This window comes from Heptranchias perlo, chromosome 11 (genome assembly GCF_035084215.1).
Source record: "Heptranchias perlo isolate sHepPer1 chromosome 11, sHepPer1.hap1, whole genome shotgun sequence".
In the NCBI taxonomy this organism is placed as follows: domain Eukaryota; kingdom Metazoa; phylum Chordata; class Chondrichthyes; order Hexanchiformes; family Hexanchidae; genus Heptranchias; species Heptranchias perlo.
The window spans coordinates 40,995,801-41,011,836 of record NC_090335.1 but is presented as its reverse complement, the minus strand read 5'-3'; the positions used below and the strand labels follow the sequence as shown (position 1 = coordinate 41,011,836).

At 40.3% G+C, this 16,036-nt stretch overlaps 1 protein-coding gene across 1 annotated transcript in view; it reads right to left on the bottom strand.

Annotated features, from left to right (window-relative positions):
* The window catches only part of epha6 (eph receptor A6), a 475,249-nt gene that overhangs the window by 283,837 nt on the left and 175,376 nt on the right, over positions 1-16,036 (bottom strand). The window contains exon 2 of the mRNA XM_067992840.1: positions 8,864-9,019. Coding sequence (XP_067848941.1) covers positions 8,864-9,019 — 156 coding nt within the window. The remainder of the gene's footprint in view (positions 1-8,863; positions 9,020-16,036) is intronic.

Here is a 16,036-nt window from a genome sequence, read left to right as displayed (position 1 = left end):
TCATGACTATTAGCATTTACAGTGAATGAGGTATAATTTTAAAACCAGAAAGCTGGAAATAGCATAGGTGGTTTTATTAGAAACATTTTAGGGAAGGCACTAGGTGAGGGCCAAGCATTTCCTTACATGGAGGAAAAGAAAATGTTGGATATTGGAGCCACTATGATGTTGATATTGATATATCAGACTTGATTAAAATATTTATCCAGCCCTTTGTTAAGCAGGTAAGCAATTTAGCATTAACTGTGCTACATGTCTGCTATACTGTGGGGGGAAACACTTTTTAATCTCTTCTCACTTGAGGTTTGTTAATTTTGTACTCCATTCCTTCACAGTCTAACTTAAACATCTTGCTTTTAGTCTTTAATTTATTCCATCCTGTCATTGCAAAAACTTAAATTATGTCCCTTGTCTATTGTCTTTTCTGCAGTAAAAGCAAATTCAATTATTTAAGCTTTTCTTCAAAGGGTAGAACCCCAGGTCTCAAATTCTTTTTCAACATTCTGCTTGGAACCCTGTCAAATGAATTGTCTTTTTGAAAGAGGCTCAAAACTTTACATAAAACTACAAATGTAAGCTAACCACTGTGTTCTAAAAGGTAAAATAATCTATTACAATCAAATACTTTTGGGATATAGTCCATTAATTGATCATCTTTTTTGGCAACAGCTTTATAGATAAAAATCACATCCAAATCCTTTATCATCTTTAAGAATGGACGCTCCTTAAATTGTGAACAAGTTTCTCATTTTCTACATCCGTGCGTATTCCCTTACATTTACCCAGATTAAAATCCATCTGCTATTGATTAGCTCATTCACTTAATTGGTGCAGCACCCTTTGAATACCTTCAGTTTCCTTTACAATGGTCAGAAGGTCACTCAGCTTCATGTCATCAGTAAATATACTGTCCATTATTGTTTATGAATAGTGCGTTAAAAAAAACAGGGGACTGAAGTTCAAGTCTTGTAAACCTGCACTAGTCACTGCCCCAACAGAATGGTCCTTTCCTGTCTATTGCCAGGGCAGGTTTCAATCCAGATAGATAAATTGCAGTTAATTCTGAGTCTTAATCTTCTTTAAAAGCCTCACTACCTAAAATCTATCACAAATCCACTGAAAATCCAAGTGTCTTCTATCTATTGATTAGCCCTCATCTGCTAATTTAGTTTCCCTAAAAAAAAAATCCAGGAGCCTATTTTCTTCACCTGAATACAGGGGTGGCATGTTGCAAAAAAAAATTGACTTCTTTTTGACCAAATGAACGTCATACCATTGGCCAGCAACATATACAAACCGAATTGAAAATAAAACGTGGCAACAACAGAAGAAACCAATCAGAACAGCCAAATGAATCATAATAGTTTCCTTGGATAGAAAATTACAAAACTATAATAGAACCTGGAGGCTCATGAGACTTTATAACTCAATCCAGCACAAATCTCACTCAGACAACTCCTCCTCACACCAAATACTCACAGTTCATTAAATTGCTCCAAGCTCGCCATTATTATACTGTTGAATATTTTCCAAATTTAGCATTCAACTAAAGTATGCGTGTAAAGTAATTGGTAAAAAAACTGGACTATTAGCCAAGATAATGGGCATCCCTGCACAGGCAAGAATTCTTACATGATGTGCATCAATACATATGTGTATATGAGAAGGAATACCAACTATGTATATTTACATAATTTGTTGGAGCACATGATTGAATTATAAGTACAGCTTTTCTATGTAGCTATAGGAATTCTAATAATGTGATTTACTCCATGGAAGAGACAGCCAGTTTCATTGCTTGCAGGGTTATTCCACACCTGGGAAAAGCCAAAGTGTTAATTGACACATGTGACACATTTAACAGTTAGCAGTACCAGATGTATAAAGTATATTGGATGTAATTACTGTGCAGTGAAATCAATTATAAATCAAATGAATTTAAAAAGAGATGTGAGTCTGTAACATGAAAAATAATAAACCTATTTTAAATCAAGATTAATTAAAAATTTAAACTCATCAGCCAATAAAGCTTGTATCATAGTTGCATGTTGTGTATTTGGAACAAAATTGAAGTTTTAAAGTATTGTTTGATGTGTTTACAGCTTGCAATGTGTTGTCTAAGAGCCAGTTTTGCAGCTGACAGTAATATAGATGAAACACTATTTGAAACGTAGTCCCCCCCCTTTTGCCTTCCTTGTTTGCATTACATGAAATGATTCTCTTCTTCTGTGACTCAGAACAATGTAGTCAGTTAGAGGAACAATTCTGGAAAGGGTCTCACTTCATCCTCTTATCCATATCTGTAAGCTGCAAAGATCAGACAGACTTACTCTAGGGGTCCCTCGTGCTGATTTGCATGATGAATGATTAAATAGCTTTTTAATTGCTGTTAAATTATTCCAGCTAAACTGTGATTTCATGCAAATTTTAAGCTGTAATGACATGCAGTGAATCATTTACCGAGATTTAGAATCTGGAACAATGCGAGTCGATTAATTCTAATTTTGTGACAGTAGAGAATTATGTGCACTAGTAAGCTTTTATGAATATATCCTGATTGCTTTGTTATAGCTCATACAGTGGAGACGGATTGTTTGACACAGGAAAATAAGTTGGCAAATCTAAATCATTCGGGGCTAATGCTGATGTTCAGCATTGAAATGGTAGGATACCATTTATAAATAGAGATTTAAGCAACTCATGCATTTATGAGTGGCTTGAAGATCTTGGGAGTAGCTTCATCATTCATAGTCCATATTAATATAGATTTAGGCCAACAGAACAACTGAGATACAAGACCATGATTTAAAGTTACATAAAGAGTTAGGAGTTCACTGAACTAGTGGAAATTAAGTAACATTCAATAGTCCTAGACTGTATCTTAATTAAATCTTTAGTTAATTTAATAATGTTTGATGCCCATTAAGGTAAGATTGTTTCAGTACTGGAGAACAGAACATCTTCTTGATTTGTTTCCAAGTGATAATGAGATAAATGTTAATGTAGAGCTAAGGTGTTTATCAGCCCAATACTGGGATGCTCTTAGAATGGCCTAACAGCTTCAGTACAGGACAGCAGGAATGCTGAGACATGACTTATTAGTGACAACAGAATCGTCTTTCTTCATATGCAGTATCACCATACTTAATAATAAACATCACATGATGGGATGTTGTAAATCTATTGGTTTTAAGTAACAGGGTGGGCATTATTCACACAAGCATGTTAATATTTGGATATAGTTATTATTTCACATGGAAAAATGACATTCATCTGCAACTACTATGTTCATGTCAAATTGAAGCAGTGTTGTTAACTAATTTTCCTTGCCCACATAAAAGTCTTCTGGTGGTATTCTGAAACAGTCTTAAATTGATCTATTAGACTGTTATCATGTCAATCAAATTTAGTGGTAGGTTGTCAATGAATAGCTAATACTTGACCGTCTAAAGAAAGGGATGGCATTTGAGCCAATTTCCAAAATCATTTAGATTCACATCAAAGTATCCAATGACATCATTGCATTAGAAAGTCCCAAATTTCTGTTTAAATAAAAAGCTCACAATGAGAGGTGGGTCAACAGTTAAAGGCTTGAGTAACCGACTAATGTGCAAAGAAGAAGATCCTAAAGTTGACTTTCATAAATTAATATTCATAATGGCCTATTTTGCACTTAGAAAAACAACATAATGGGCTTGATTTTGCTCTGAGCAGCAAATGAACGGTGCCCATGGCTCGTAAGACTTGGGCTTGCCCATAGACTTTTCATGGGCTTTTGCACTGCAAGTTCCTCTTATCGGGTCCCCCCACATTCAAGTCCAAGCACACCACCCTCTCCTGGGCATCTGGGACCTGTGTGAACGGGGCAAGCAGCTGTGTATCCCCTTAACCAATCAGATTGGAGCATCATTAATAAGCAGCGCAGACACAGAACCAGGAAGTGGAAGTTAGAATAACGGATTCAATGTCAAATCAGGTACAGAAAGCAAAATAAAGAGAGGGTAAGAAATATTGAATTAAAAGACAGAGATAAAAGAGACAGAAAAAGAAAACATGGATTTGTTTAGGGAAGGTCGTGTCTGACCAATTTGATTGACTTTTTTGAGCAGGTAACAAGGAGGGTCGATGAGGGTAACGTATTTGATGTAGTCTACATGGATTTTAGCAGGCTTTTGACAAGGTCCCACATGGCAGACTGGTCATAAAAGTAAAGGCCATGAGATCCATGGGAAAGTGCCTAATTGGATCCAAAATTGGCTCAGTGGCAGGAAGCAAAGGGTAGTGGTTGACGGGTGTTTTTGTGACTGGAAGGCTGTTTCCAGTGGGGTCCGCAAGGCTCAGTACTAGGTCCCTTGCTTTTTGTGGTATATATTAATGATTTGGACTTGAATGTTGGGGGGCTTGATCAAGAAGTTTGCAGATGATACAAAAATTGGTCGTGTGGTTGATAGTGAGGAGGAAAGCTGTAGACTGCAGGAAGATATCAATGGACTGGTCAGGTGGGCAGAAAAGTGGCAAATGGAATTCAATCCAGAGAAGTGTGAGGTAATGCATTTGGGGAGGGCAAACAAGGCAAGGGAATACACAATAAATGGGGGGATACTGAAAGGTGTACAGGAAGTGAGGGATCTTGGAGTGCGTGTCCACAGATCCCTGAAGGTAGCAGGACAGCTAGATAAGGTGGTTAAAAAGGCATATGGGATACTTTCCTTTATTAGCCGAGGCATAGAATAGAAGAGCAGGGAGATTATGCTAGAGCTGTATAAAACATTGGTTAGGCCACAGCTAGAGTACTGCATACAGTTCTGGTCACCACATTACAGGAAAGATGTGATTGCACTAGAGAGAGTACAAAGGAGATTTACGAGGATGTTGCCAGGGCTGGAGAATTTTAGCTATAAGAAAAGATTGGATAGGCTGGGGTTGTTTTTTTTGGAACAAAGGAGCTGAGGGGAGTTTTAATTAAGGTGTATAAAATTATGAGGGGCCTAGATAGAGTGGATAGGGAGGACCTATTTCCCTTAGCAGAGGGGTCTGTGACCAGGGGAATAGATTTAAAGTAATTGGTAGAAGGATTAGAGGGGAGCTGAGGAAAATATTTTTCACCCAGAGGGTGGTGGGGGTCTGGAACTCACTGCCTGAAAGGGTGGTAGAGGCAGAAACCCTCAACTCATTTAAAAAGTACTTGGATGTGCACTTGAAGTGCCGTAACCTACAGGGCTACGGACCAAGTGCTTGAAAGTGGGATTAAGCTGGATAGCTCTTTTTCGGCTGGCACTGACACGATGGGCCTCCTCCTGTGCCATAACTTTCTATGATTCTAAACAAATAAAAAAATTACATTTTTTTTAACATGTCCAACAACAGTTAAAATGTGAAGGAATGAGACTCCACACTTATAAAAGTAAATTTTCAGTGCCAGAGAGGTTATTTGGCAGTCATTAAGACATACCACGCCATTAAAAGTTTGCTTACACTTAAACAATTTGACGTACTTTTTTCTGGCGAGATTACTTTGTTTCCATTAGGGCAATGCACTGTTGCATTCATTTCAACAACGAGTCAGTCGGCGAGATGCAGTTCTCGTGCAGCTTATAGAGGAGCAGGGCACCTGGTACAGAAACCACCGGATTTCTGCATTTAACTGCGCATGTGCAGTTGCCGGAAGTTGATGTACCAGATGCTCTGTAATAACAGTGAGCCCTGTTAGGCTCACCATTATTTTTAGAGCAAAATCTGGCCCAAAATGATGGCCATGGGCATTACATGCCGCAGTACATCAACATATTGGTAGTCTAATCCTCATGTACCATCCACAGGATGCACTGCAGAACTCGCCAAGGCTTCTTCGACAGCACCTCCCAAACCCGCGACCTCTACCACCTAGAAGGACAAGAGCAGCAGGCACATGGGAACAACACCGCCTGCACATTCCCCTCCAAGTCACACACCATCCTGACTTGGAAATATATCGCCATTCCTTCATCGTCGCTGGGTCAAAATCCTGGAACTCCCTTCCTAACAGCACTGTGGGAGAACCTTCACCACATGGACTGCAGCGGTTCAAGAAGGTGGCTCACCACCACCTTCTCAAGGGCAATTAGGGATGGGCAATAAATGCTGGCCTTGCCAACGACGCCCACATCCCATGAACGAATTTTAAAAAAGTGTTCCTCACTGGTGCAGCTAAAAGTAGCTGCGTGGAATTGCTCACATATGTTTAATAATATAAAAATATTGACTTTTGTGCACATTAGTGAGACCATTCACTCTAATTTGTGGCATTAATTGGATGCTGTATAAGAGTAGACAATATTCATTTCAGGCAAATGATGTTGCTGCCTAAGCTCTGAAATCACCTCGATTTTAAAGTTCTCATCCTTGTTTTCAAATCCCTCCATTGCCTCGCCCCTCCCTATCTCTGTCACCTCCTCCAGCCCTACAACTCTCCGAGATCTCTGCGCTCCTCGAATCCTTGCCTCTTGCCCATCCCCGATTTTCATCGCTTCACTATTAGCGGCCATTACTTCAGCTGCCTAGGCCCTAAGCTCTGGAATTCTTTCCCTAAATCTCTCCGCCTCACTACCTCTCTCTCCTTCTTTAAAACGCTCCTTAAAACCTACCTTTGACCAAGCTTTTGGTCACCTGTCCTAATATTTCCTTATGTGGCTCAGTGTCAAATTTTGTTTGATAACACTGTTGTGAAGTGTCTTGGGACATTTTACTACGTTAAAGGCGCTATATAAATGCAAGTTGTTGTTGCTGCAAGGATGGCCTATATAATGGGCACCTTAAAGCTCTTTCACATTGAGGCTTTGCGAGCATCAGTATTTTAATTGGGGAGAGAATAATGAATTTAACATGTTAGTCTTTGTTTTAGTAAAATAAATTACAAAGAATAAGTTCTTTTAATTTTTCTTTCATGTCTTTGATATACTGGGACCGAAATTCCTCAGGGGTTCTGTTGGTCTCCTGCCATAACTGCAGCAGCAAACCAGCGGTGGGTCTCCGTTGTTTCCAGAAGTTTCTAATTTGTCTTGTAAAGACAGAATCTGCGTCTGCTCGTTACTTGGCAAATGATGCCAGAGGCCACACCGCTCAGTCGGGATACACCATATCTGTGGAGGATGGTATGCCCAGTCACGTGAGAGGACTTGGGCCCCTACAGGTACTTAAAAAAATTAAATTTCAAGGTCCACCCCCTTCCTTGGGAGGGGGCCATGGAATATGGCCAAAGTTGGGGGAGGGGTGGCCTGAGTGCCAGAGTCTGCAGCTGCAGGGGACCAGAGATTTGACTGTAATTGGGCTTGCACCCGCATGCCTCATGCTAATTGGATGCTCTTCCAGTGATCTCGCAATCTCTGTAAGCACTAGGTTTGTGTTCTAAGGAATTTCAGCCTCATATCTATTCAGAGCACCTAAATTATTAAACTTTTTTTTTAAATGAAGCCAGTTGCTGGTTGTGTGCTGAATTTCCATATTTATGTGTTAGACGTATACTTATCGAGTCCACCACAAAATCTGATCAACTGGAATTACAACAATTCAAAGTCAGTTATAAAGAAACATTCCTTCCTCCACAGGACAAGGATACAATGCTCAACTTTCCTGAGGGACGACTGCATTTAAAATGTCACCAATGAGCTCCTCTAGTGAGGCTGAAGGGTTAAATAGCCATGTTTTCTCAGGGCTACAATATTCTTGTTTTTAGTCAATTTTTGGGGGATTAGGAAGGGCGCATGCAGCTGGATAAACATAACTGCCCCAATTGTGATCTTTCTATCACCCCATTTTCCAGCAGAAATGAGGCGCTAAGGAGACCAAAACTGCAAACTAACACTTACCGCTGTCTTCCAACCCGAGGCCTGCCCCCTGCCATTTCATTAGGCCATGTAAATCTGAGTCCAATGACTCATTCCCACAACTAGTTGCCATTTTGAAAACTTCCCAAGTGAGGGTGGAGCTTTAAATTACTGGGTCTACCTTAGCCTCAAATAATACTTCTTGTGCCAGTGGATCATAGAGTTGGTACGAATATATGCTAATATTTAATATTCATCAAATTCACTGTTTGTGTCTTTAATGTTATTGCGCAGGAAATAAATGCAGTACTATTGCTATAAGTGTCGGAGTAGAGATGATTTGTCAGTAGTGGAGAAGAGCAGCTCTGGTTGTGATGTTAACATATTTTATGATAAAATATAGATTTTTTAAAAAAATCAAGAAACATCTGTAAAGGGGAGTTTGAGATAGAATCAGATTAAAGTATGGTTCTTTTGGCTCTGGGACCTCGGTTTATTCCCGCTCAAGCTGATGGGATCAAAGCAAACTATGGATTTAAGGCACCCAAGCAAAATGTGAATGCCCAGGTTGCACTTTGTTCCTTGTGTTTGCAAGCTCATAAAACTCAAAACTGCTCACAATCTGGCAGTAATTGGTATGAAATTTGCACACTTAGAGAGACCATAAAGATGACCAATGTGGAAAATGTATCTCACCGGCACAAGAGGATGCTCTTCTGAGGTTGGTCACTGTGAGGAAAAAGGAAACATTTTCCTCCCACAGTACTGTATCCCTTATTTTCATGAGCACAACATTTGTTTAAAAATATAGAAAAAACAAACTATTAATTAAAATATACTTTTAATGAAGCTTAACAGGATTTTATATGCTTATGCTTCACCCACAACATTTGAAGCCTCGTTCGACACATAATATTCTGACACTAGCCCAGGTATTGGCTGGTTCCTGTTCTAGTGAGATTTAAAAAAAATTGTGGTGCACCAACGATTTTTTTTAAAGCACTTTAATAACGTACATATGTAGCGCTGGAAGACAAGATCAGATAGCTGTAATTACTTACTGGTACAAGCCATGGTGGGTGGGTCTTTTTCTGCCCTGAAGTAACCTCCCTCACATATACACACTTCTGAGGCCTCTTCGTGGGTGAAGCTGTGTGGAGGGCACTTGGAGCACTTGATGTTTCCAGCAAAAGCTTTGTAGAACCCAGGCCTGCAAGCTAACGGAGTTACAAAATACACATATGTCAGAGATAAATAATCACACATCAATTAACTTGAACAGCAGAGAGAATGGCACAAACTCAACAGTTGGTTTTAACATAATAATGCTAGATGGTTTATATGCCGCTGGTGTTGCAGCGATGTGATTTCCTTGCTCCAAGTGCTACTGATGCGTCCAAGAGCTGCTGTAACACTCTTACGGAAGAGAGAAACTGGGGGCTAAGACTCAGAGGAAGTGAGTGCTGGGGCTCAGAAGAAGTTTGTGGTGGAGGCCAGGGCCTGGGGTGGAAAGAAGTCTTAGGGGGTCAGGCCTGGGAAAGAGGGGGATACCATAACAGAGCGCAGAGGCCAAGGCATAATGCTAGTGCTTGGGCTAGTAGGGAACAAGAAGGGTAGGGCTGGGCTGCTCCTGGATTGAGAGGAAGCAGGAAGGCCAAAATGTAGGCAGTTGTCATCACTGGGACTGGGAGATAGCTAGAAGGCCAGGACAACACTGCATTGGTCTGCGAGGGAATGCAAGTGGGGAGAGGTCGTACCCACACCGGGGAAGCTGAGGTTGGAGAGGCTGGCAGGCAACATATACCGTGGCATGGCAAGAAGTTCAGAGTGACCACCACTGCCTGACAAGCAGTTTTTCACTGAAACTACTCCCATATGGGAGAGAAACCTATAGTGAGGAATCTGGTTTCAAAATTAGGGCAGGAGCAGAGATGGGATGGATAAGGATAGCCTGGAAGCTGGAGCTGGGTGAGGAGAGACCAGATAGTGGAGTCAAAGTGAAGATAGGAAGAGGGAGGGAAAAGAACAAGAGTGGAGGATGGGACCTATGCAGCAAGCGACTGGCAGCTGCATAAAAGTGATAATACCTATAGGTCTGCACAGATGCTGCTGAGGTGGGAGAGGTTGGAGGCCACAAGTGGGGGATTGGTCTCTGGAAACCACGTGAGCAACAATGCATCAACAGTCATGTGATCACCAACAAACAATCAGATTGAAGAAAATAGACTGATTGTGTGCACAGACACAATTTATGAATATACAGATATATGATAAGGGAAGCTTTGAGTTGGAAACATAATATAATATAAAGATAGTATAATCACAGAATTCTAAAGACAGTGCTTTAAAGATTAGTAGACCCTAAAACGGAATTGAAGTTTTTACACATCCTCCCCAACATCCAATACTGTTATACATAATCTCTAAAAAAAAAGTAGAAAACAGATGCAATTTAACGCAGAGCAGTGTGAAGTGATGCATTTTGGTTGGAAGAATGAGGAGAGGCAATATAAACGAAATGGTACAATTTTAAAGGGGGTGCAGGAGCAGAGAGACCTGGGGGTGTATGTACACAAATCTTTGAAGACGGAAGGACAAGTTAAGAAGCCTGTTAAAAAAAACATACAATATCCTTGGCTTTATAAACAGAGGTATAGAGTACAAAGGCAAGGAAGTTATGCTAAACCTTTACAAATCACTGGTTTTGCCTCAGCTGGAGTATTCTGGGCACCACACACTAGGAAGGATGTCAAGGCCTAGGAGGGGGTGCAGAAGAGGTTTACTAGAATGGTACCAGGGATGAGGGACTTCAGTTTTCTGGAGACACTAGAGAAACTAGGGTTGTTCTCCTTAGAGCAGAGAAGGTTAAGGGGAGATTTAATAGAACTGTTCAAAATCATGAAGGGTTTTGATAGAGTAAATAAGGAGGAATTGTTTCCAGTGGCAGAAGGGTCGGTAACCAGAGGACACAGATTTAAGGTAGTTGGCAAAAGAATCAGGGGGAGATGAGGAGAATTTTTTTTAACACAGCGAACTGTTGTGATCTGGAGTGCACTACCTGAAAAGGTGGTGGAAGCAGATTCAATAATAACTTTCAAAAGAGAATTAGACACATACTTGAAAGGGAAAAATTTGCAGGGCTATGGGGAGAGGGACTAATTGGATAGCTCTTTCAAAGAGCGGCACAGGCATGAAGGGCTGAATGGCCTCCTCCTGTGCCATATCATTCTATGATTCTATAGCACATCACTATCTAGAGAACCCTCAGTTCCCAGACTCAGGGTAGAGGAAATGGAAACAGAGACCCATTGCATCCTCACAATGCTGCTCTAGGGTTTCTTTGCATTCCCTAAGCTGACATAACTGGCCCTGCCTCAACAATATGTGCAGACCCAATATGATTATGTAAATGGGAAGGGAGGGGCCATACCTGGCCTCCTACCTCATGTTTCATGTTGACTACCCTTGGAGTGCCCTAACAGTGTGGCAGCCGAGGATATCTAGTAATGGGCTTGTGCTGGGACCCTCATGGACTAAACAGTCTGCAGGAGTCTTGGGGGTAGCTCAAAGCTGGTTGAAGAGAAGAAGGTACTTTGTTTTTTTTTAAATTCCATCCCCCCACAACAATCTTTGGGTATCAGACCCTTCGGGCTGCTGTTTTCCGGTCGAAGCCAGAAGCCCTTGATGCTCTCAGGCCAGCAGATATATTCCTGATCCAGCTCTCCTCCTATCGCAGCACAAGGCCTTGCCAGGGGTGGGCCTGTGTCTGGAAATTCATAGGCACCTCTCTCCTCACAGATGCGTCATGCCCCAGGTACAATGCACTTGTTAGACCCCAGACAGAAGCCAGAGAGGAAAATCAGCCCTACAATCTGTAACATAAATCTCCATAAACAAAAAATAACCTCAGAAAACATTCAAAACAGCACTGTTTATTTATATATATAAAAAAACCCTTTAACCACCTAAAATGGTGCACTCTCCTTCTGAAACTGACCCCTGTCGTCCCAGTTTTTCCAGATTTACCACCCCTTAACTAGTGGTGCTTTAAGGGATTGCTGATAGCTGTGGAAATAAAGGTAAGTTTTGTTTTTTTTAATTTACTTTAATGTGGAGTCAGGAAGAGCAGTGTGCTCCTTCTGGCTGAACAGCAATATTGCAGATTGTTGCTATCCTGAGCTCATCTGCACCCCCCCTCCCCCGCTCCCCCCACCAATCAGTGGGAAACCAATAGTTCAAATTCATCTTTCAGCTAGATTTAAATCACTTGGAGAAGCAAACTGAAATACTTTTTGACTTCTCATGGAGGAAAATACATTCTAAACATCAACAAAATAAACCACAGATGCTGTCAATCACAGGTACTGCCTCAAAGTCTGTGAGGTAACATTTGAGAAAAGGTGCAGTTGTTAATATTTTAAATGTGAAACTGGCCTGAAATAAAGCTTTGAGAATTCAATCTTCAATTTTAAGCCAAGTTTTGGAAAAAGTCGATAGTCACAAATCCTCATAGAATGAGAGGATGTACCTTTCTACTTCAATTCCAAGAAATCTATTGAAGCACATTGGGTATTATGCAAATACTACATGCACAGATGTATCACAGTGCGTACAGCACAGAAGCTGGCCATTCGGCCCATTGTACCTGTGCCGACTCTTTGGAAGACCTATCCCCTGATCGTTCCCCATAGCCCTGAAAATGTTTTCCCTTCAAGTATTTATCAAATTCCCTTCTGAAAGTTATTATTGAATCTGCTTCCACCACCCTTTCAGGCAGTGCATTCCAGATTATTACAACTCGCTGCATAAAAAATGTTTCCTCATGTTGCCTCTGGCTCTTTTGCTGATCACCTAAATCTGTGTCCACTGGTTACCGATCCTTCTGCCACTGGAAACAGTTTCTCCTGATTTACTCTGTCAAAACCGTTCATGACTTTGAACTCCTCTATCAAATCTCCTCTTAACATTCTATGTTCTAAGGAGAACAACCCCAGCTTCTCCAGTCTCTCCACATAACTGAAGTCCCTCATCCCTGGCACCATTCTAATAAATCTCTTCTGCACCCTCTCTATGGCCTTGACATCTTTCCTAAAGTGTGGTGCCCAGAATTGAACACAATATTCCAGCTGAGGCCTAAGCAGTGTTTTATAACTTTCTTTTAAGGGATTCAATTGGTTGAGCTGCTCCTTTCTTGATTTGCCTGACAGGTCATTTAAGATTGGTTGTTCTCATAAGTACTTTGTAGTTTCTCATAACTGTTCTGTAGCCACTTTCCTCACTTTTTTATTTCTATGTTACCTACCTCTTCAACTTAAATCTGCTGCAATTTTGCTTTGAGCCAATCAACAATATGTGATGGTGAAACTGTGAATGTGCAAATGTGAAGGCAAATGTGTGAATTTACAGGAATTAAGTGTGAAAATAGAGCGCCCAAGCTGCAAGACTTTTAATATATTGCTAATTGATCCCCAATTGCAGTACATACAGTACCTGCACCTGCTCTCTTTGCGTTGCTGTTTCACTCTCTGTATCTCTTCTTTTGCTTCTGTCTCTCTCTTTTGTTTCTACTCCTTAATTCTTCTATTTGTTTCTCCCTTTTTTCCTTTGGGTGGGTGATATGGTGACTAATGGCTGCATACTGCATACAGGTTGGGATTGTGAGGAAAATGTGACTGCCTTCCAATCACTTCCCCCAGTTATTCATGCATCCCATTGTGTCCCCTACCTCTTCCCCTTCCCTCCCATTATTCCTCCAAACTGTTCCCCTTTGAACTAGACACTCAACTCCTGTATCCTTCCCTCTACCTTGCTCTGGTGTTACTTACTGAATTAAATCTTTCTAAAGTTTATAAAACACAAAGGCTGCAACAGGTACGTAATCAGAACACTTATTGTCTCTCTCTCACATACACAGACACTCTTTAAAAAAATACTCAATATAAATTTTACCATGATATTGCTTTTGAAATTTATCCTCTTGTTTTTCAAAAATATTTGAAGAAAAGCTACTGAGCAGAAAGTGCAAGAAGCTCCCTGAAAATATTCCACCAGTGGAGCTGACAAAACAGTACTGATACAATCTGGTAAAGTAGGTACACGATACAAGCTCATACTGTACAATCCAAATTGAGCTGACAGAGTCGCAGCTCTGGACAAAAATATGAAGCCTAAGGCAAGGCTCTTGAGAGATCCTAAAGGCTTTGAGTAAAAACTTTAATTAAGCCATTAAAAGATACAAAAGACAATTTTATATATAAATTTAATCATGTTATTGTGAGATATTTATATTTTTTATTTTGTGTAAACCCTTATTTTGAACAATAGAAATTTCGGTTACTGAGAAAAAAATGGTGAATGAAAAATGTTGTGCTATTCTGGGAACCTGACAGTCAGACTGTACAATCAGTGTGATGAATTTACATTGGCAAAATCTATTATAATTATAAGCATAGGAATTTATAATGGGAAAAAGCTGACATAAAATAACACAAAATGTGAGATCTGGAAGTTAAGTGGTGTCGACACAAACGCGTGCAAATGTAACATTTTTTAATAAGATATAGATAGATTTTTATACACATCAAATTGTCAGAGGTTCACAATACATAATAATGTACATTATAGATGCTAATTGAAAACATTCAGTTCAAAATATTAGCATGATTTTATTTGACCTAATACTATAAAATACATTTCTCGCCAATATTTTCCCCTCATAACAGTGCTAATCTCTAGGCCTCAACCTTTGACCAGGAGTATGGCACAGCCCAAGAAAATAATCTCTTCACATTGGTTACTGAAATCACTCATAGTATCATAGTAGGTACAGTACAAGAGGAGGCCATTCGGCCCATTATGCCTGTGCCGACTCTTTAAAAGAGCTATCCAATTAGTCCTATTCCCTTGATCTTTCCCCATATCCCTGTAAATTTTTTCTCTTCAAGTATTTATTCAATTCCTTTTTGCAAGTTACTATTGAATCTACTTCCACCACCCTTTCAGGTAATGCATTCCAAATCATTACAACTCGCTGAGTAAAAAAATGTTTCCTCATGTCACCTCTGGCTTTTTGCCGATCACCTTAAGTCTGTGTCCCTTAGTTACTGACCCTTCTGCCACTAGAAACAATTTCTCCTTATTTACTCTATCAAAACTGTTCATGCTTTTGACTGCCTCTATCAAATCTCCCACTAACCTTCCCTGTTCTAAGGAGAACAACCCCAGCTTCTCCAATCTCTCCACATAACTGAAGTCCCTCATCTCTGGTACCAATCTAGCAAATCTCTTCTGCATCCTCTCTAAGGCCTTGACATCTTTCCTAAACTGTGGTGGCCAGAATTGATCACAATACTCCAGCTGAGGCCTAACTAGTGTTTTATAAAGGTTTAGCATGACTTCCTTGCTTTTGTACTCTATGGCTCTATTAACAAAGCCCAGAATGCCACATGCTTTTTTAGCAGCCTTCCCAACTTGTCTTTTCCACCTTCAAAGATTTGTGTATATACACCCCCAGGTCTCTCTGCTCCTGCGCTCCCTTTAAAATCATACCATTTAGATTATATTGCAGCTCCTCATTCTTCCGACCAAAATATATCACTTGACACTTTTCTGCATTAAATTTCATCTGCCATGTGTCTGCCCATTTCACCAGTCTGTCTATGTCCTCCTGAAGTCTATTACTATCCTCCACATTGTTTATTACATTTCTGAGTTTCATATCATCTGCAAACTTTGAAATGATACTCTCTATACCCAAGTGCAGGTCATTAATATATATCAAAAAGAGCAGTGATCCTAATTCTAACCCTTGGGGAACACCACTGTGTACTTCCCTCCAGTCTGAAAAACAACTGTTCATCACTACTCTCTGCTTTCTGTCCCTTAGCCAATTTTGTATCCTCGCTGCCACTGTCCCTTTAATCCCATGGGCTTTAATTTTGCTAACAAGTCTATTATGTTTCTCAAATGCCTTTTGAAAGTCCATACACACATCAACTGCACTACCCTCATCAACCCTCTCCGTTACTTCGTCAAAAAACTCAGTCAAATTAGTCAATCACGATTTTCCTTTAACAAATCTGTGGTGACTTTGAAAGAGCTATCCAATTAGTCCCATTCCCCTGATCTTTCGAAACTGTTGCGGAACAAGCCCATACTTTTCCAAGTGCCAATTAATTTTTCCTGGATTACTGATGTTAGGCAGACTGGTCAGTAATTGCTGGGTTTATCCCTCT